The sequence below is a fragment of the Apodemus sylvaticus genome, chromosome 18 (assembly GCF_947179515.1).
Source record: "Apodemus sylvaticus chromosome 18, mApoSyl1.1, whole genome shotgun sequence".
NCBI lineage: Eukaryota > Metazoa > Chordata > Mammalia > Rodentia > Muridae > Apodemus > Apodemus sylvaticus.
Genome location: NC_067489.1, coordinates 8729819 through 8750590, shown reverse-complemented (window position 1 = coordinate 8750590; position 20772 = coordinate 8729819). Strand labels below are relative to the sequence as shown.

The 20772-nt window shown below is 49.2% G+C and overlaps 1 protein-coding gene across 1 annotated transcript; it reads right to left on the bottom strand.

Annotated features, from left to right (window-relative positions):
* Nucleotides 1–1378: 1378 nt before the first annotated feature.
* On the bottom strand, nucleotides 1379–20256 carry F10 (coagulation factor X). Its single transcript, XM_052162430.1, has 8 exons — nucleotides 20142–20256; nucleotides 18426–18586; nucleotides 12565–12589; nucleotides 11487–11600; nucleotides 9400–9531; nucleotides 6756–6991; nucleotides 4173–4290; nucleotides 1379–1968 (listed from the first exon to the last, which is right to left on the bottom strand). The coding sequence occupies exons 1-8, from the start codon at nucleotides 20245–20247 to the stop codon at nucleotides 1379–1381; spliced, it is 1482 nt and encodes a 493-aa protein (XP_052018390.1). The 5' UTR covers nucleotides 20248–20256.
* Nucleotides 20257–20772: the final 516 nt, after the last annotated feature.

Sequence of the window (20772 nt, the reverse complement as noted above, 5' to 3'; positions counted from 1 at the left end):
TGCACTCTTACCACACAGCCCAGGGAGATAGCATGCACTCTCAACCCACAGCTCAGCACAACGTCTATGCACACTCAGCAGACAGCACGGTGTGGGAAGTCCTGTGCACACTTAAAGGCAACCCAGCATAAGATTGTGCCTGGTTTGGATCTGGGTAAAGGGTTCCTTTATTTAGACAACAAAGACCTTAGCCTTTCTTCCCAGGATCCTTTACTTTCAGTAGATGTCATGGAACCAGCAATTCCATGTTGCCTAGTTCCCAGAGGAGAGTGAGGGCTCCCTGGCCAGGCTAAGGAGTAGCAGAGTCTGGGTCTTTCAACCTAAAATACCTGGTGGAGACTTGAAGTCCCTGCGTGTGTGTGAGCACTCAAAATCAGAATCGTATGCTGTGGTTATGGGCTCCATCCAAGTGTGAGCGGACACCTAGCCCCCTAGAGCCAGCCACTCCCTGAGTGCCTTCTGGTCTGGTTCAGGAAGACCTTTGTTCTCCTGCAGCCTCTTTCTTTCTTTTTTTTTTTTTCTTTTTTTTCTTTTTTTTTTTATTCGATATAATTTATTTACATTTCAAATGATTTCCCCTTTTCTAGCCCCCCCACTCCCCGAAAGTCCCGCAAACCCCCTTCTCTTCCCCTGTCCTCCCACCCACCCCTTCCCACTTCCCCGTTCTGGTTTTGCTGAATACTGTTTCACTGAGTCTTTCCAGAACCAGGGGCCACTCCTCCTTTCTTCTTGTACCTCATTTGATGTGTGGATTATGTTTTGGGTATTCCAGTTTTCTAGGTTAATATCCACTTATTAGTGAGTGCATACCATGATTCACCTTTTGAGTCTGGGTTATCTCACTTAGTATGATATTCTCTAGCTCCATCCATTTGCCTAAGAATTTCATAAATTCATTGTTTCTAATGGCTGAATAGTACTCCATTGTGTAGATATACCACATTTTTTGCATCCACTCTTCTGTTGAGGGATACCTGGGTTCTTTCCAGCATCTGGCAATTACAAATAGGGCTGCTATGAACATAGTAGAACATGTATCCTTATTACATGGTGGGGAGTCTTCTGGGTATATGCCCAGGAGTGGTATAGCAGGATCTTCTGGAAGTAAGGTACCCAGTTTTCGGAGGAACCGCCAGACTGATTTCCAGAGTGGTTGTACCAATTTGCAACCCCACCAGCAGTGGAGGAGTGTTCCTCTTTCTCCACACCCTCTCCAACACCCTGCAGCCTCTTTCTTATACCATGAAGTCAAGGGAGGGAAGACTGAGGGGAGATACCCCTCTACCGCAGGCAGGCGGTTGCCCCAAGGACATTCTTGCTCGAGTGGTAACATCAGACAACACCAGATGTGACCCAGCAGGTCCGGAGAAGGACTGTTTTAATTGGGTGGAGCTGCTAACCTTGGGGTCTCAGCTGTGGGTCCCACCCTGGCTTTCATGGACCTGTCAATCCACTTGAGGAAGGTCGTGACCTTTGTGTAGATGCCATATTTCCCTTTCCTCGCACACCCCTCCCCCCAGCTGACAATGCCGGTCACAAAGTAGGTGTCCTTGAACCGCGTGACATGGGGGCCGCCGCTGTCCCCCTGGCACGCATCTTCCAGCTTGGCCTCGTAGCCTGCGCAGAACATATTCTGCGTGATGCTGAAGCTGGTGGAGAGCCTGCAGGTGTTGCGGTCCACGTAGGGCACCTCCAGCATCTTCAGGATGTTTGACTGGCGGCCCTTCTCATGAGTGCGTCCAAACCCGCTCACGATGCCCGTCTTCTGTGTCATCAGCGTGGCCTCGGCCCAGTCTTTCTGAGGTAGGCAGGCGGGGGCCACGTTCATGCGGAACGTGATGGGGGTCTTCAGCCTCAGCACAGCGATATCGAAGTCGTAGGTGTCCTTCTCAAACTTGTTGTGCTTAATGACCACGTCCACCTCGTGCACCATCTCATTGCCTTCCTCCACCTCTGTGTTCCGATCCCCTGCAGAGAGAGAGAGAGAAAGAGAGAGAGAGAGAGAGAGAGAGAGAGAGAGAGAGAGAGAGAGAGAGAGGGAGGATGATGCTGAGTTCCCAGAGGGCCACGTGTTTGTGATCTGCTATGCTTAAAGAAGCACACCTTTAGTCCCGTCACAGAAGAAGTAGAGGCAGGTGGATCTATGAGTGTGAGGCCAGCATCATCTACCTATATGATAAGTCCCAAGTCACCCACACTACATAAACCAGATCCTGTCTCAACAAGAAAGCAAGCAAGAAAGGAAAGGAGGGACAGAGAGAGGGAGGGGGAAGAAGGAAAGAAGGAAGGAAGGAAAGAGGGAAAGAGAGAAGGAAGGAAAGAGGGAAAGAAGGCAGGCAGGCAGACAGGCAGGCAATGTGCTGTCAGGTCTTATGTCAACTTGACACAAGCTAGTCATCTGAGAGGAGAGAACCTCAGTTGAGAAAATGTCCCTTATAAGATCAGGTCGTAGGCAAGCCTGTAGGCATTTTCTCAATTAGTGATTGATGAGGAAGGGCCTAGTCCTCTATGGACGGCGCCATCCTTGAGCTGATGGTCCTGGGTTCTATAAGAAAGCAGGCTGAGTAAGCCATGTTATGCTAGCCAGTAAGCAGCACCCTCCATCTCTGCATCAACTCCTGCCTCCAGGGTCCTGCCCTGCTGGAGTTCCTGTCCTGACTAACTTTGATGGTGACCTGTGATGTTGACATGTAAGCTGAATCAACCATTCTCCACAAATAAGTGCTTTTTTCCTGATAGGAAACCAGACCCAAGCCAAGGAGTGTATGCTTGTATTGCTAGCGCTCAGAAGGACGAGGCAGGTCCTTTGTGGATTCAAGAAGAGCCGGTTCTCTGTAGAGTAACCCATCTCAGAAAATTAAAAATAAAGCTACTTAAAAGGCTCTCTGTCTTTCTTTCAGTTCATCTTCTCATCATATTTTTAAAAATCTTTTTTAAAATAAAGGTTTGCCGGGCAGTGGTGGTGCATGCCTTTAGTTCCAGCACTTGGGAGGCAGAGGCAGGTGGATTTCTGAGTTCGAGGCTAGCCTGGTCTACAGAGTGAGTTCCAGGACAGCCAAGACTATACAGAGAAACCCCGTCTCAAAAAACAAAAAAACAAACAAACAAACAAAAAACAAAAACAAAAAGAAAGAGAGAGAAAGAAACAAGTTTATTTCATTTTATATGTCTGACTGTTTGCCTGCATGTGAATGCATGTGCACTGTGGGCAGGCCTAGTGCCTGTGGAGGCCAGAAAAGGGCATTGGATCTCCTTGAACTTGAGCCACAGAAGCAGCTGGGAGCCACCACATGAGTTCTAGGAACTGAACTGAGGTCCTGTGCAAGAGAAGTGACTAAGACAGGCCCCGACCAGATTTCCATGTTCAGGCTTAGGACTCTAGCTCTTCCCAATTCCCCATGCTTTAGCAGATGGTCCCCGAGTACTTCCTGGAAGCTGGGTCTGCGGATTTTTTCAGGACCAAGGGTCTCCTATTCTAGGCCTGGGTGGTGCATCCATCCTCACAGGTGCCTGTGCAATTGGACCCACCCAGTCTGAGTTACAGTGAGCTGAAAGAACAGTCCTGCTGATTGCGGAAGGAGACTGTGGTAACATCTCGTTCACAGTGGGAGTTTCTTTATCCCTCTAGGAATGGAAAGTGAAAGCCTTGGGTAAATAGCCCGAGACTAGAGACACCCTCAACAATCTGTGCTTGCTACATTTGTAGCAGAGAAATGTCCTACGTTTTCAAACTACATTTGAGGCTTTCTGGATTGTTACTGGACAGCTCCTGGGTCTTGTGGAAACAAGGAAAGGCACTAAAAGACTCCCAGTAAGGGGCCCTGGGAGCGCTGTAGAGAGAGGAAGGCTGGGGAAGCTTCTGAGAAACAGACACTAAGAGGAGTCTCATGAAAGACGCACTAGGGACTCTGAAGAGAGAAGCCTCTTGGAGGAATAGCCTGGTCTGGAGAAACCGTCAGATTCCCGCCCTCCACGTTCTCGATCTCCTCTCTGCCCCTCCCCTCTGAGGTTCCGGATCCTCCTCCCATGATGAGCTCTCAGTCCCCCAGCAGGACTTCTGCTTTTGGACGAGTGTAGCTAACATCCCATGTGTCTAGGGATCCTGGGAGAGCAGTCACAGTGTTTCTAGGGGCCTGAGATGGTGGCGTCCCCAGGGCTGGAATGTCACTTACCTACCCTCACCTTGAACAGTCTGGCCTGATGGAGGCAGTGGGCGGCGGTGAGGATGTAGAACTCGTTCAAGATGGTGCCCCCACAGAACCCATTATTGTCTTCGTTAATGAGCAGAGCCTGTGACCAGAACAGAATGTCTGCAAAATGTCTGCGCGAGGCCATGCCAAGCTGATAGGCCGTTTGGGCTCTCCGGGGACTCTCAATAGCCTTTTCTAGGAGTCTTACACCTGTTTCTCTGACCACTGCTTTCTCCATCTACTAGGCTACCCAGAGACTCTGATGCCCAGAGAGTGCATGCTACCTTTCTCTTAGTTCCAGATACTGGCAGAGACCCCATGGAGTCCACCCCCCTCTCCACAGCAAGGCTCTGCACTACCTCCACAGTCCTACAACTCCTTCTGAACCTGCATATATTCCGTGGCATTCACTCAAGTGGCCCAGGCCTTCCTATATGCCACTCAGTGTATCTCCAATGGCCACCCTGTGCCTAATCCCTGAAAAAATCCAGCCTTGTTTCCTCAGGATAGGTTTAGTCTGCTTTAAAGATTGACCAACAGATGGTCCACAGACATTTGCTGAGGGTCTGACCTAGACCAAGAACTACCCTGGAGGACATCTTTGCCTGTCCCCTTCCCACCCAGGTGACAAGGTCACTCTAATGGGCCTCCTCTTTTATTCTCTTCCCAACCAGTCCTAGCACTTTCTCCTGTTATGCCCAGAAGACATTTTTCTCTGTAGTAAGAACCGTTAGGTTTCCACGGCTGTGACTCACAGCCTAGGCCAGCCAGCCTTGCTAAACAGAAACACCTTCCTTCCCGTAGTCCAGATCATGGAGCCGTCAGACCTGCCTTCCTGCTCGTGAGCTGCCACTGTCTGGGATGATTTACTCAGGGTGCATATGGCTGCCACTGAGAAGTTATCCAGGAGAAGCAAGAATTGATGTCCAGGAGAGGGACCACGCCCATTCTAGAGTGCCAGCCTGTGGTGCTGGGGTTGGCTGGGTTGCCTTTCATAAAAAATTCCCTACCCTATAGTGGGAGTTAGGAGCTGCACTCAGAGTCAATGGGCAGGGTGCACATGGCATTCACTTTTAATCCCAGGACTGGGGAGACAGAGGCAGGTAGGCCTCTTGTGAGTTCAAGACCAGCCAGGCCCATACTGAGATCCTATCTCAAAAAACAAAAAACAACAAACAAAAAACATCAAGCAAACAAACAAAGGCACTCTATAGTATTAACAAACAAAGGCACTCTATAGTATTAAGTCCAGAAGGTAGGCATTCTTGAGGTTACTCATTGCTAAGAAGTCAGTGAGTTTGTCTTTTATTGATTTTATCTTTCTTATTCTTATATTAAAGATGATTTAAAATTATGTTTATGTGCATGGGTACGCACAGGTAAATGGAGGTAGCTGTGAAGGTCAAAGATGTCAGATCCCCTGGAGCTGGAGTTTCAGGAGATTGTGAGCTGCCTAATATAGGTGCCAGGAATTGAACTCTGGGCCTCTGGAGAAGGAGCATAGGCTCTTAACCACTGATCCAACCTTCCAGCCCCCATTTACCTTTGATAACTATATACACTCAAACCTTGCTTGTGGCAAGGGAGAGGAAGCCAGTCAAGACCCAACAGCACATGCTTCTCCCTAAGGAGGAGCCAGTCTCGGTCCAGGAGCAGGTTTCTCTTACCCAGACCCCATCAGGGGCCCTGGTGGGTGAGTATTTCCCAGCCTCCCTGAAGATAAGAGATCTCATAGCCTGCACGTAGCAGCCACGCTGGGTCCAGCTCAGCGAGTCTCAGTACATGCGTCTGGAGAGTGTTGCAGGTAGGCTCGAAGTCCTGCCTCTAGTTAACAACACCTGCCCTGCACCCTGCAGGTGGAGGGTGTTTAGATGACCTCTGGGGATTGCTGGTGGCTCTAGACCAGTGGTACTCAACCTTCCTAATGCTATGACCCCATAGTTCCTCATGTTACAGTGACCCCCCCAACCATAAGGTTATTGTGTTACTACTTCATAACTATGAATCATAAGGTAAATATCTGATATGCAGGGTATATGATATTGGACCCCCAAAGGGTTTGTGACCCACAGGTTGAAAACCACTGCTCTAAGTGTTTTTGCTCCTAGGAGAGGCATTTAGGTTATGGACATTGCAGATCTCAAGGGCTAGCTGAGATGACCCCAGAGATTCAGAGCACTGGATCAGAAATCTAGCTGGGATCAGACACAGTGGCTGAGCACTTTCCGACAGAGTTGAGGACATATTCACACTAGGGAGTGATCACTGTGGGAGACTCCAGTCTCACTGAGGGGCCTGGGCTTTCTTTCCTAAGTCTGGCAACCCTAGATCAAATCAATAAACAGAGTAGTTTTTTTTAAAGTTTTGAATGTAAATAGATATATCTTTCTTTAATATATTTTACCTCTGTTAGCATTTAGATGTTTTTGCTTAAATTTTTTTCTCAAACTAGAAATGGAATAATGGCCACTGAGATGGACCTGACCCAGAGTTCCTGATCCAGAGAGGGTTTTCCCCCTGACCTTTGTTGACCCTGAGAAAGTTTTTCTACTTGCAGCCATTTACCTGCCAGGGACATTCTCCATCTTTGCATTCTCGGCCACCCACAATCCGAATGAGGTTGTCACTGTTCCTCTCGGGCTGTGTCTCGTTGAGGTTGAGCAGTTCGGAAGGACTCTCGGTAGGGGCTAGGATATCCATATCAAGCAGGAGGTCTTCAGGGTCAGGCTCACTGTTGCTGGTGTTTAGGGCCACAGACCTCTTCCTGCGTCCTGTAGTGACTTTTCCACAGGGGTAAGGAGCTGAAAGAGTAGTAACAGCAGCTTCAGCAAAGCCAGAAGCTCCACAGGCCTCTCGAGGCTTCCTGGCCAGGGTGGGATATGGTTAAGCCCACTAAGAGTGAGAGATTAGTAAGACACAGCCAACACAAACAAACAAACAAACAAATTAAAACAAGCTAAAATAAACCCTTCATCTTTTAAATGTTGTCAGATATTTTATTGCAGTGTTGAAATTCTGACTAATATAAATATTTGGTACCAAGAGTGGGGTTGCTGATGTGACTACTTGGTCATGTGGTACAAAAGGCTTGGGGCTAGTTTGTTGGAAGGATTTGAAAGCATTTAGAGACGAGAGTTGGAGTAAACTTAGAATTCTGTTGGCAGAGCTGAGTGGGTGGTTCCAGTGGGACCTCAGAAGGCCAGAATGCTGATCCAATTGTGGGTAGCAAATATTATGATCATGAACTTTTAAAAGGGATCAGAAGCTCTGTTGGGAATCGGATTGGAGGCCATTGGCTATAAAGACCTTGTTCACATTTTTCCCATGCCCTGAAACTGTAGAATCCATATTTTATAGATGATAGGCAAATTAAATTGGCAGAAGAAATTTCTTGGCTGCCCAGCATTCAGGCTGTGGCATGGTTGTTGCTGGCTGTTTTTTAATCACGTTTACAATGAGAGCCAGAAATAAAAATCAGAGTTAGAAAACTTATAAGCCTTTACCTTTTGCAAGAAAACAAGCAGAAACCACCAGCAAGAAAAGGGCTCTGTTGCCCGAGGCTGGGCACAGTGGCTATTCTGTTGCCAGCCATGGTTTGAGGTCAAGTAGTTACAATGTGGCCTTTGCTTGTGTTCCCAAGAGTTGTGATTGGGACCTTAGCTAGTGAAAAGAAACTGTAGACTCTTATCTCTGGGCTGAAATATGTAGTTATGAACTTTTTCTTCAAAAAGATTTATTTATTTATTAATGTATATGAGTACACTGTAGCTATCTTCAGATACACCAGAAGAGGGCATCACATCCCATTACAGATGGTTGTGAGCCACCAAATGGCTACTGGAAATTGAACTCAGGGCCTCTGAAAGCACAGCCAGTGCTCTTAACCACTGAGCCATCTCTCCAGCTCCCTAGTTACAAACTTTTAAAGTAAGCTAGGCAAGCTCTATACTACTGAACACACCTCAGTCCTTTGTTATATTTTCAGATATTAAACTTTATTTTGAATTGCTTTGTAATTATCCCTGGAGTTAATTTGTACACATATCAAGAGATAGCTCCAGTTAAATTTTTCTTAACTAATTTAAGTTTAAAAAATGTCATTGGGAAAAAACTTCCTGTCTTTTGGTTGTTGAGAGATTTCATGTTATGCAATTGTATTTATCCTTGAAGGATGTATCCAGAGCCGCTCTTTTCTGATTAGTTAGTTCCTGAGATAAATTGTCTTCAGTGAGCAACAAATGAGAGGGGAAGATGGAGAAAGGCCTCAGCATGTTGAGTCTCCTCTCCTCTGTATGTTTGGTTGTCTGGGATCTATGTGGGCCTGAGACTCTGCGTTCCTGGGGGCTGCTATGCTAGGGACTATCTGTGAACCAACAGGCTGGTTTTTCAGAGTTGCTGTCCCTATGTCATGTCTGTATTGCTCAGATGAGCCCTTCTGTAGCTCCTACGAGGGGTTCATTGCTATGGCCCTTCATGTTTCTCAGCCCTCTGGCACTCCTGCTCTCTAAGACCTTGTTAGCAGTAGCTCTGGGGCTCTTCAGACCTGGCACATCCTGCTCTCATCAGGTAATAAATGAACCCAATCGACACGGAGCTGGAAAAATGGCATGGATGCTGGATCCTCTTCCTGCCCATGCCTCCTTCTTGACCCAGGAGGGTTCTGCTCTTGTCCTGCCCCTGAGATATTGTGACAACTGTGGTTTCCAGGCCCCCAGTCCAGAGGAACATGGGTACCATTGCACAGTAGTCACTGTCAGAGCCATGGGTAGATCCAGCACGGTGTTGCCTGGGACCCCCTCCTTTCAGCTGCCTTTGTAAAAACCATGCCAGCCACTTCAGGTGAGGTCCTGAGGCTCAGCAGCTGCTGGGCCCTAGATCTAACACACCTTCTCTCAAACCTAAAGCGTCCATGTTCAACTGGAAGGTCTCTAGGCTCCCACACTCATTCTCTATCTCTTGCACTGCCAACTGCAAGTCCCACCAGAACATGTGGCATCACTGCCCACAGCAGTGACACACTGTCTCTGTGGATGGATGACCGCGACACAGCAGTGGTACACTGTCTCTGTAGACTGATAACCCCTACACAGCAGTGGTACACTGTCCCTCTAGATGGATGACCTCTCCACAGCAGTGTCATACTGTCTCTGTGGACTGATGACCCTGACACAGCAGTGTCACACTGTCCCTGTAGATGGGTGACCCCTACCTGTGGAGATGCAGGACTTGCCATCATTACCCAGGAAGTAACCGCTGGCACAGGAGCACACCACTGAGTTCTGTTCTTCACTGCAGAACTGGTCACAGTCTCCATTGTCTAGGCTGCAGAGTTTCCGGACAACTGCAAACCAGAGGACAGATGAGACCTTCTCATAGACATGTGACAAACCCAGACATGCCAGCTACACCTGCCTCTTCTCAACCACACCCAGGCTGTGCTGTGCAAAGGACCAGAGTCCCAAGGAATACACACAATGTAGCAGGACATTCAGCCAAGTGAGATGCCAGCCCCATATGAGCCTTCCTCCCTGCAGCTGCCTCCCCAGAGGCGTCCTCACAGGCCACGGGAGGAACACTCAGCATCCTCACAGGCCACGACAGGGACACCTGGCGTCCTCACAGGCCATGACAGGGACACCTGGCGTCCTCACAGGCCACGGCAGGGACACCTGGCGTCCTCACAGGCCACGACAGGGACACCTGGCGTCCTCACAGGCCACGACAGGGACACCTGGCGTCCTCACAGGCCACGGGAGGAACACTCAGCATCCTCACAGGCCACGACAGGGACACCTGGCGTCCTCACAGGCCACGGCAGGGACACCTGGCGTCCTCACAGACCACGGCAGGGACACCCGGTGTCCTCACGGGCCATGGGAGGAACACTCAGCATCCTCACAGGCTATGACAGGGACACCTGGTGTCCTCACAGGCCATGACAGGAACACTCAGCATATCCCTGCAGGGCTCTCACCTTTTGGAAAGCTTTGTGAGCGATGGCAGGTGTGTGCTCTGTGTTGAAGGCTGTGCACATCCTGCTGCCCCCTGGCATGGCGGAGGGCTGCATCGCAGCTGCAACTCTTTCTTCCCTCACCCAATAAAACCCGACAGTGTGTGAGCCCTGTCCTGGCCCCTGCTGTGGGCATACCATGATTTTAGTTCTGGCTTCCTGTGAGACACAGAAGAAACAGCTTCTATGGGAAGCATGTGGCAGGAGGCCAGGGACCAGGTCCAGAGCACATGGAAGCAGGGGTGGGGTGGGGTGTCATTTAAGTCCCTCTGCTCTGTACCCGTGCTATTAAGTCATGGAAGTGAAGGCCTCGGGAGTACATGAGATTGTGGCAAAGCACCCTCTTGGTAATGTCTGACCTGTCCATTCTGTCTCAAAGCTGACTGAGTCCACATACCTCCATCCACACCATTTTGGACCACCGGCACCCACCTGCTTCTAACATAGGCTGAGCCAACTCGTTCTAATAACCATGTCTGTAGCAATCTGCATTACAGCCCCGTGTGTAGGCTTGGGTCAAAAAACCATTCTGCAGTAAAACCTGCCTTAATGGAATGTTAGCTCCCCAGTTGTGCCCCTCACTAGACCTGCTGGTCTGTTGTGTGCAGACATCTGAGGTTCTGGGGAAGGGTTCAGAGTCATAATCAGTAGCTTCACTGGGGCACCCACATAAAGATCTCATTCTACGAGAAGTCATTTAACCCTGGACATGGTGACTTACATCTGTTATCCCAGTGCTTGGGAGGCCGAGGCAGGGGTTCAAATCTGGAGTGGGCTATACAGTAAGTTCTAGGCCAGCCTTGGACAGCGAGTGAGACCCCATCTCAAAAAAGCAATAAATAAAGAGACAAAAGAAATGCGGTTCTTTCCTGTAAGGGAAAAACTGGTCTGACAGTAACCTAAACTTCATTTAAAAATTTAATCACCATGGTAAAAAATAGCTCGGGGAGTCTCCCTGTAGAATCGGTTAAATGCATCCCTTGTATAAAGCTGGGCAATCTAGAACATTCCTCACTGATGTTCGTGGTGACAAATGGCCTGAGACTATTTGGCCAGAGCAGAGTGATCAGTCTACCTCTGTGCTGTCACCTGCCTCATGGTGCCCTTCAACAGCTCGGACCCACAGAGCACTGTCTCCCACACAGCATCCCAACAAGCCCAAGGACAGCTCGGGTGGCTCAGCGCGTTGGAGAACTACAAATGACTCAAGTCGCCTCTCAGGCACTTCAGTATCTTCCCTCTTCCCTAATCTATGACCTGAAGGTCCACCAAGCAGAGGGACTTACAGAGCTCACAGTTTTTGCCTTCGAATCCCTCCGAGCAGGTGCACGTGTAACCCCCGATGCCGTCTCGACACTCCCCTTGATTCTGGCAAGGGTCGCTCTCACACTGGTCGCCGTCTGCAATGAGAAGATTTGGAAACTAAGGTTGAAGGCCTCGTCACAGATGACACCAGCAGTGTGTGGGCATCGCCCCTGCACCCACTTTGCAGACAGCCTGAGTACACTTCTCCTTGAGATGAATTTGTCATATCTAGATTTTGTTTACTTCCTGTTGGGTGGCTGTGGCTGTGTGATACCCCTGTCTTTGCACCATTGGCTAGGTCCCTGATTTCTGCTGGAATGTGTGTTTGTGGCCAGGGTGAGGTGCTTTGCCTTCTCTGGAAAGGAGAAGGGCAAGAGGCCAGTGTGACGCTTGTTTCTGGTGTATGCTGATCAGAGAGCCTGGAGAACCTTCCTCCCAAACCCTCTGGGTATGGAATGAAAATCCAAAGATGATCCAGTCCTCGAACAGGCTCCACCTCTCCTGGTCGCCACTTACCCAGGGGCAGGTCTAGTTGCCATTTTGAAATGACTTCCAGGTGGTCATGATCAGTACCATCTCTGATGCTATGAGCAATCGTCAGAGTGACCACGGTTTAGAGAGTCCAGTATTCTGATCTCCACCATTTGATCTAACTTGCTATACTTATTAAGAATACCATGGAAGTTGGTATCCTCAGATGAGGAAGAACTGACATAAATCTGTATCGGTGCCAGGCATGGTGGAAAGAAAATCTGCAGCCCCAGTTACTCCAGAGGCTGTGCTTTGAGGGCGACTTGAGCCTGGGAGTTTGTGGCAACAGGACAAGTTCCCATTAAAAAAAAAGATGTGTATTTTAGAAAATAATAAGACTGGACTCAATATAAAATTACTATAAAATACTTACTTATAGTATTATGGAAACCCATAAGGTAAAAGTGTAGATAACTAGGAATTGAGCAGGAATGTAATTCCAAATGATTTCAAAAGGCAATCATTATTCCTGATTTAAATACGTTGAGGAGTCTCTCTCACTTAAGGTTGAAAAAGGAGATGTCTCACCTGAATATTTATTCCAGAATGCTTCCTAAAAGAAAGAAAATATTTTAAAACGCATTAGAGAAAACAGGCACTGAGGATAAGCATTGCCAGTAACCTGCCCTGAAGAATGTTCCAGAACATCTCCATCTGGAAGAGAGAGCTGCTGCTGGCGTACTTCACTCCTGAGAGGGCATGTCTCCCATCTGCTTCAGCACACGGCTCTCTCTCTCTCTCTCTCTCTCTCTCTCTCTCTCTATATATATATATATATATATATATATATATATATATATATATATATATATATATATATATATATATAGAAACAATGATTCAAGGTAACCAACAAGAAGCAGACTGAATGGGAGCACAGTGTGCAGTTAAAGGATCCCGGCCCAAAATTAAGAGTGAGACCTCTGGCTGTCAGGCATCAGTGGGAAAAGTGTGAATTGCTCTAAACAGGTCAAGGCCTACACTACCCTAACAGATGGTCACAGTACACACAGCTGGTTCACGACCCCACTCAGATCTAGCTGGGGCCTCAGAGTATGATCTTAACTAGAAACGAAACTTAGAGGACATAAATTAGGGTGAAGACCCAGGTGAGGCCATCCAGAATTATCATACGTTCTTAACCACTGAGAGCGTCCATTTCAAGGTAAGCAAAAGACCCGGGAGCTGACAGTGGAGGAAGGGTCACGGGGGACAGCAGAGGTCGTGGTAATGTCGGGCACCACAGTACAGTTTCTTCTGGTACTTCTAAAGCTCCCAGCCTGGCTGGGTCCTACTTTTGTACTTATTGCCTCTGAGACGTCAAGTGGACAAATCCTTGGTGCTTAGTTTCTTTAAGCCATTCTGTCTATAGGACTCTGTTATGGTGGTCACAGCGAATGTGCTGTTATTAACTATTTCGGTGTAGACTGGGTGATACAGCCTTGAGTAGAGCGCTTGCCTACCTCACGGGAGGCCCTTGATTCAGTCTCAGGGGTGAATGAGAAGAAGACAGAGGTCTGTAGAGATCTGCTTTGTGCAGAATCTATTTCCAAGAGTTACACTGAAGTAGGCATGACAGCATACACCTGTGATCCTAGCGCTCTAGAGTTGAGGCAGGAGGACTGAAGTTCAAGGTTATTCCTCAGCTTCATAGTGAGTTTGAGGCCAGCCTGTGCTACATGAGTACCGGTCTCAACAGTAACATCACCATCATCATCAACAACAAAAGGTCAGATAAATAGTTTTTCCCAATTTCGATGTCACACGGTAAAACCCATCTTTGGTGTGCAATTTTCTAAATTTTAGCACATGTATAGATTTGTGTGACCACCCATACAATGGAAACCCACAGCCGTATCTTCTCCCAACCCTTTAATACAGCTCCCCGCCTACCCCTGAACCTGCTAGGTGTTGGTACCCATCACAAATTGGCTGCTCTTCAATAAAGCAATAGCTTTTAAAGAATGTCTGATAAATAAAATCACGCGTCAAACAAGCTTGTGAAATTCTCTTCCTCCAGCACCATGCCTCTGAAATACGTCCAGGCAGCCTTGGATGCCATTTTGATCTTCCAGTTGCTGGCTTGCAGGGTGCTTACCTTCACCCAACAGTGGGTGACGTTCACAATGTTTCCAGCGTGGGGTGATTATGATTGGGGCTGCTATAAACATTTATACCTTATGTAAGGCAGTTTTTATTTGACGATGAATTTTCATCTTTTTCAGTTAAGGGCCCAGGGATGGTTTCCTGCAGCAGTGGGCCACTTTGTATGGCTTTCTGAGAAATCCACACTATTTCAAAGTGCATGGATTTGGACTCTGGTGGCTCCAAAGCCTCCCAGCTCCATCCAGCCACTGGCCACGGGTACACTGATACTATGAGCATAGTGGAGCTCGCTGAGGCTTTAGCTTGAATCCCTGAGATAGCTAGTGCTGTGGAATATCTTCTTGGGGGCTTGTCGCCATATTTCATCTCTGTGATGTGGCTGCTTGAGCCTTCTGTTCATGGAATTTTCTTAGGTGTTCACTTCTCTTGGGCTGTGAGTTCTTTATAGATTCTGGACCTCTTACTGGGGTGTGAATTTCAAACACTTTCTTGGTGAGTAGCTTGCATATTCACTTCTTAGCTGTTTTTTTTCTTATTATTCCTTCCTAGAGAAATTTGACAAAGTCCAGTTGATTAATTTTTCTCTTTTGAGTCATCTTATTTGGGTCCCATGCCTAAGAACGCCAGCTAACTCCTCGCCCTAGGTTTCCATGAAATGCTTTTGTTTCTCTTGTTTTGACCTCAGATCTCTGATTCAGTTTGTGTTGGGGTCTGTTTGGTGTGAGCTTTGCTTTTTTAGGATGTAAACGCACAAGAATTGGATTACTGTTTCCGTGTACAGGATGAAACTCAGCGCTAGCATTTATAAAGAGTGGAATCTATCTCCTGCTGACATACCCTTGTCTCTTCTCTTAACACGGAATCCTGTGTGGTAGGTCAGAGGCCTGGCTCAGGAACCACATCTAGGAAGATGCGCTCACCTGAAGACAACATGTTTTCCTGCCCATAATTCTTAGCCTCTCGCACACTCCGTAGGCGCTGCCACGAGCATCAGCTGTGTCCCCCCCCCCCCCCAGCTTTCTAAGTCTTGATATAATGATGACATAACTATCTTTTCCTTCTCTTTTTCTTCTTTTGGATGTTGGCCAGAGTCTAACTAGATGTTTATGTTCCCCAACTAATGCACTGGGCTTCCTGGTTCTTTTAAAGCTCTCCACGCTGCGAGGCTGTCCCAGCGCTGCGAGGCTGTCCCAGAGCTGTGAGGCTGTCCACACGTCACCTTGTCTCGAGCAGCGCAGCGTGGCTTCTGTTCCTTTTTTTCATTCTTCTCCTCCCACACTCCGGAAAACTTGCCGCCCTTGGGTTGTTTTTTAGACTCTAATATATTATTAATAGGACTAAGAATCTCCAAAGTGGCCCGAGCTGGGGTTCCTGGCTTTCAAACAATGGCTTTGCAGGGGGGCTCCCCGAGATTCCCGGTAACACTGTCTCCCTGGATCATCGTTCTTTAACTGGCAGAGAAACCCAGCACGCTCTGGCCCTAGTGGCACTGCTTATGGGTTAAGGCTGTTATGAAGTGATTAGGTCCTGAGTCTGCCACTGTGGTGGCTGAAGCCTGTGAGTCCCTCCTGGTGTCTTTCCTCTGTCTTCCAAATGAGGACTTGACCCAGGGAGCCCTCTGCAAGCAGACAACCAAAACTGCAGGCATCTCTTCCTTGGACTTCTCGATCTCCGCCCCGCCCGCCGTCTGTAACTGTGAGCAAGCCCTTCCTGCTGTCTGTACATTTCCTAGCCTAGGGTATTTTGTTATAGGAGGGCAAAGGGATTGAGAGCAATTCCACTTACTGAAAACAGCAATTCCCTATCGACTGAACAGTTTTATATTCATGTATATGTAGCTACATTAAACAATGCTTAAAACAAAAATATTTCCTGAAATTATGGATTCTCTCATTAGATATGAACCGTTATTTTTGTAGCAAAGAATTAAAGGAATCCTTCCTTCCCTTTTCCCTCCCTCCCTCCCTCCCTTCTTTCTTTTCTGAGATAAGCTCTTACATGTATCCTTGATCGGCTTGTTATAGTTAGGTAGACCAGGCCCTCACCTTCACGCTGCTCCACCTGCCTCTGCCTCCTGAGTGCTGAGACGAAAGGCATGCACCACTACCATGAGGAATGAGGAGAATTCCTGATTCCTTTCTTGTTTTCTGGTGCCTGAAATGAACTGTGGTCACCCAGTGGACAGCAATGTAAGAATTCTCTTGAATACCATGATCCGCTGAAGTGAGGTGGCATCTGGTCACGTGACCTGAACGTGGCTTTCTCTGCAGACAGACTTGCAGTGGTGTGCTCTCCGGGATGCTCGTCTGGTTCATTTCCCTCCTTCTCCTGTCTTGTGTGGCACGACCTCACCTCAACTCATGGCCTTGGCTTGATTCTCAAAAGACTGTGAAAGGTCAATTTAAGCGCTGCCTGCTTCCTTCATGATCAATAAATCCAAGTCTTATAAAACCCCGTTAGAACCTCCTTAGAGCAGTCCACTGACTAGAAGCCCCCTTGTCTGCGGGAGATATCGGAATGGGGGCTGGCGAAGTCATCCCCAGCTCTACGTCTCTAATGAGCTCGCTGAGGAGCCGGCTGTCATTAGAGGAGGAGGACTTTAAAGTTTGCATCACACAGATGGCATAAAGAATTGTACAGGTTACCCCAGTCCCTAACAGTCTGGTTTCTGTCAGCTTCACTTCCAAGACTTCTTCGCCCTTCTCCACTAAGCCAATTCTCCGTGAATACGGGATAAATGGACGAATCCCAGAACCGGCATCCACGTTCCCAAGTCTAGTCAACGATGTTAGCTGCAGCAAAGTTCCCAAACAATCCTCACATCTGGTTGGTTGCGTCACCGGACAGGGCATTTCTAATGAGCTAGGGTTTTACGATTTTACGGTGCATGAGGAAATCATTTGTGATTAAGTCCGAATGGTTTCAACGACCTCACACTTTATCATATTTTAAGGTAAAGCGGGACAGAGACCTTCGGGAGCCTCGAGGCCACCGTGCAGCTTTGTAGAGGGCGAGGGCGACATCAGTCCTTCCCAGGTGTCCCGGGTCCTGAACTCAGTAAGTCTCCTAAGGCCCTTGGTTGGTTGATGATCATGATGGGTTCCTTTCCCCATGCCTAGAGCCAGCTTTGCAGCATCCCTTTGGCCTTGTCTCTTGAGGTTTGAATACGAACTGTCCCTCTGAGGCTCATAACTGAACACTCGGTCCCCAGGTGGTAGCATTTTGGGAGGTTCTGCAAACTTTAGGTGGGGCATATCTGGGGGTATAGCTGACCTAGTGGGGGCTGTCCATAGAATCTTGGCTTCAGTGCTTTCCTGTCTCCCCTTTTGTGTTCTGACTGACCTGAGGAGAGCAGGCTCTCTCTGGCTGCTGCTATAGTGTCCTGCATATGCTCACAAAATGAAGTGATCACAGACGACAGAACGCTTTGATAGCGAGAGCTAGAACACTTTCTGCCTTTTTTAGTCACAGCTATCTGAAAGCAACTGCTCTGATTCCGGCCCTCAGGGGTCACACTGGCCTAAACCCCCCTGGTGATCTTGGTCACATCATCCTGGCGGCAGGTGACCAAGTTCCTAAGTGGACCCAGCGACATGGCTATGAAGTGGTGCCGGCCTGACTCTGTGGCCTTCAGTGGGGCCAGTGGACCTTGCAGCTTCCATTTGGGTCTGACAACTGCCTGTTCTTCCCTAAGATTCCTCTTGGTCCCCCTTTTGGGGAGGAGACTCTCTTCTCTATAGCTCACTCTTATTTATTTAGGTGCAGATTGCTACTGGGCACCTGAAAGTCCTCTTCTGGGGAAAAGGGGCAGGCTCACCCCTGCCACTCGGGTGGTGCTGGTGGTGCTGTGGGCCTCCTGCCTTGTCTGCATGGTCTGCATGCTCTTCTTAGTCACAGAGCTCTTTACCCACTGGCGTGGGAGGAGTAGACAGGTGTGCATTCATCCCCCACAGATTAGCTTGGTCACTCATGAGTTCTCATTATCTCTCTGTGATGTGTCATGTTCAGATTTCCCTTCCCTTCAGATTTCCTACTCAGGAGGAGAACTAGAGAGATGTGGAAGGCATTGAAATGAATGTCCCACAGGCTACAGCTAGGATACTATGCCCGGCCAGCCTTGGTTGATTTCCCTGACTACCCTTCACAAGCACGTGGGTAAACGTCCAACTCTGGGCCAGCCTGGAACTCTGTAGCAGCCCAGAAGCTGGATGGTCTAGCCTCAGCTAATAAGTAACTGAGAGGATCCAGCCCCAGCACCCTCACAGGAACCTGGCCTGACTCACCGTCTTCTCATCGTCCTCGAAGATCTCGCGGACCTCTTCAAGAGAACAAATTTCTTCCATACACTCTCTTTCCAGATTTCCTTTCTTGATCTCTTCGAAAAATGAGTTTGCCCTCCGAATCCTCGCCAGGACATTGTTGGCATGTTCCCGGTTAATAAACACTAGAAGACAGGGAAGGTGAAAGGCCTCTACCTCAGTCGTTACACAGGCCTTCTCCCCTGTCTGGAATATCCTTCCACAGCATGATGATTAATCTCCATTGTCAGCCCGGGAGACTGAGGCACGTCTGCGTGCGTTCATGAGGGGTGTTTCCAGAGAGAACTAGCTGAGGGGAAAGGTACACCCTGGGTAGTGTGGGTAGCATCGCCACATGGCCTGGGAGCTGGGGGAGAAAGGGAGGTCCACCATCCGGTCTCCCTTTCCTCTTCTGCCTGGGAGTCCTTTCCATCCTGTCACGCCCCCTCTGCCATGACAGTCTAAGCCCTATGAAATCACGAACCCTCAAGTTGTTGGTGCCAGGGAACACAAGAGTGACTGACTGGAGTGCCTGCCCAGTTGCACACATGGAAGACTCCATTGCACGGCCTTCAGGAGGCCCAGCATGCCGACTACCTTCACGTCCCATGCCCTGGCTTTGTCCTGTCACTGGTCACAGTGCCAGCAGCTCTCTGATATCACGTATCTCCTGGTCTTCTCTTTCACCTCAGTGGGAATGTGGTCCTACAGACACATTGGCCCTGTCTGCCTGTGGCTGTTCCTAGGCCTGGAAAGAGCAGGGGCTTCAAAGTCCCTGCCCCGTGAATGAAGGCTGCTGGCCTGGCCTCCAGGTCTCGCTCTTATCACTATTCTCAGTCTCCACCAATGGTTTAGCTGGGACACTGTGCTCCCTCCCTAGACAGTCACACAGTCGCACCCCAACACTGGCAGCCATAGGTTCTGATTTGAACAAAATCAAGATTGGCAGCCCAGAGCTAATGCATGTTAGTGGGGTGAACACCGTCCACAGAACCCAGCAAGGACGCAACTGTCCTGACACAAGGTGTCCTGCTGCTCGCTCTTGGCCGTGCATTTTGCTGTTGGTGGTCTTTGATTGTCCAGTTCCTACATGTTGCTGCCCTCAAACATGTGGCTGTCCCTGTGGGGCTGACCTTGTCAGTGGCTTGCTGGCATCGACTGAGAGTTAGTAGGTCTCCCAGCGACGTGTTTCCTCATTAAGGCCCCAGTGCGTGGGAGGTGCCTTGTGTCGCTGAGGTTTCTCCTTGTGCTGGAGCAAGGCCAGCTCTGCATGAGCAGAGCCTGCTCTGGGTGAGCTCAAAAAGCCCTTTTGGGGGGAGCAGACCTGGGATCTGCTCATTGCCTGTGTAGCTTTGCCTTGTGCAGTCTCTGACCCATTTGGGCTTCCCAAGCTCGGGGCCCTGGCTCCTGTGTCTTCCATGTCTGGGGTGGCTTTGTCTTGGTGTCACTTTCTCTGTCCTCCCCTCTCTTCTTATCACGGCTGGTTTCTCTCTCACTTGGTCTCCGTACCCTTCTCCTTTCTCTGGGTCCTTTCATTCAAATCTCCACGTGCTCTGCGCAAGCACTCGCAGCTGGCCCTAACTATGCCTTTAGAAGCCAGCCTGTGGCTGACCCGCGGACCAAGCATTTCACCCTCCCACCTTCCCACCCTCACCCCCTCCTCCTGGGCCCCTCGGCACTGTGAAGGGCTGGAGCACTTACCACCTCCCGCGGGGAGCAGGAGGCTGGCCAGGACAACACAGAGCAGGCTGAGTCGCACCGGGCTCCCCATGATGTGGTCAAGGGCAGCAGCTGCTGTGACAGGCATGGGGCAAGGTTCACTCACCCTGGGCCCCAGGTGGCCATGGTCCTTGTGCTTATCTCAGCCTTCTGATTGGAGCCCTGGGCCAGCAATGAGGTCAGGGGCCTGGGGACTGTGGTAACCAGCCCCAGCCTTTCCCGGAGAGGCTATCCTTATCCAAAACTGCCTGGCAGGGCCTGCTGTGTGCTGCGAGCGGCAATAACATCAGATGGGGACTTTCTGGTTCTCTAACACTCATGCCAGCCCTGCTGGCATTATCCATCTGGTAGAGGTGTCAGTCCCCCCTCCTCATTTTCAGGAACAGAAGCTGAGACAGACACACATGAGGCAAAGCCTGGGTGTCAGGTCGGATGTGGGATTTGTACCCAAGCCCTCTTTCCCCTGGCTGACCCCTGCTGACTCTGGGCACAAGTGCGGGTGTGAGGTTTGTGTGTCTCTTGAACAATGGCTGTATATAGTAGTCATGGAAACAGGCTGGGCTATTGGGGGACAGGAGCCCTGAACTGTTGACACAAGTTCACTTCTCTGATT

Excerpts from the sequence above, each read along its gene's own strand:
- F10 (XM_052162430.1), bottom strand. The coding sequence starts at position 20,247 with ATGCCTGTCACAGCAGCTGCTGCCCTTGACCACATCATGGGGAGCCCG. Across the intron at positions 9,532-11,486 it reads AGGCAAAAACTGTGAGCTCT|TTGTCCGGAAACTCTGCAGC; the intron begins GTAAGTCCCTCT and ends TCTGGTTTGCAG. Across the intron at positions 6,992-9,399 it reads CAAGTCCTGCATCTCCACAG|CTCCTTACCCCTGTGGAAAA; the intron begins GTAGGGGTCACC and ends CTACTCTTTCAG.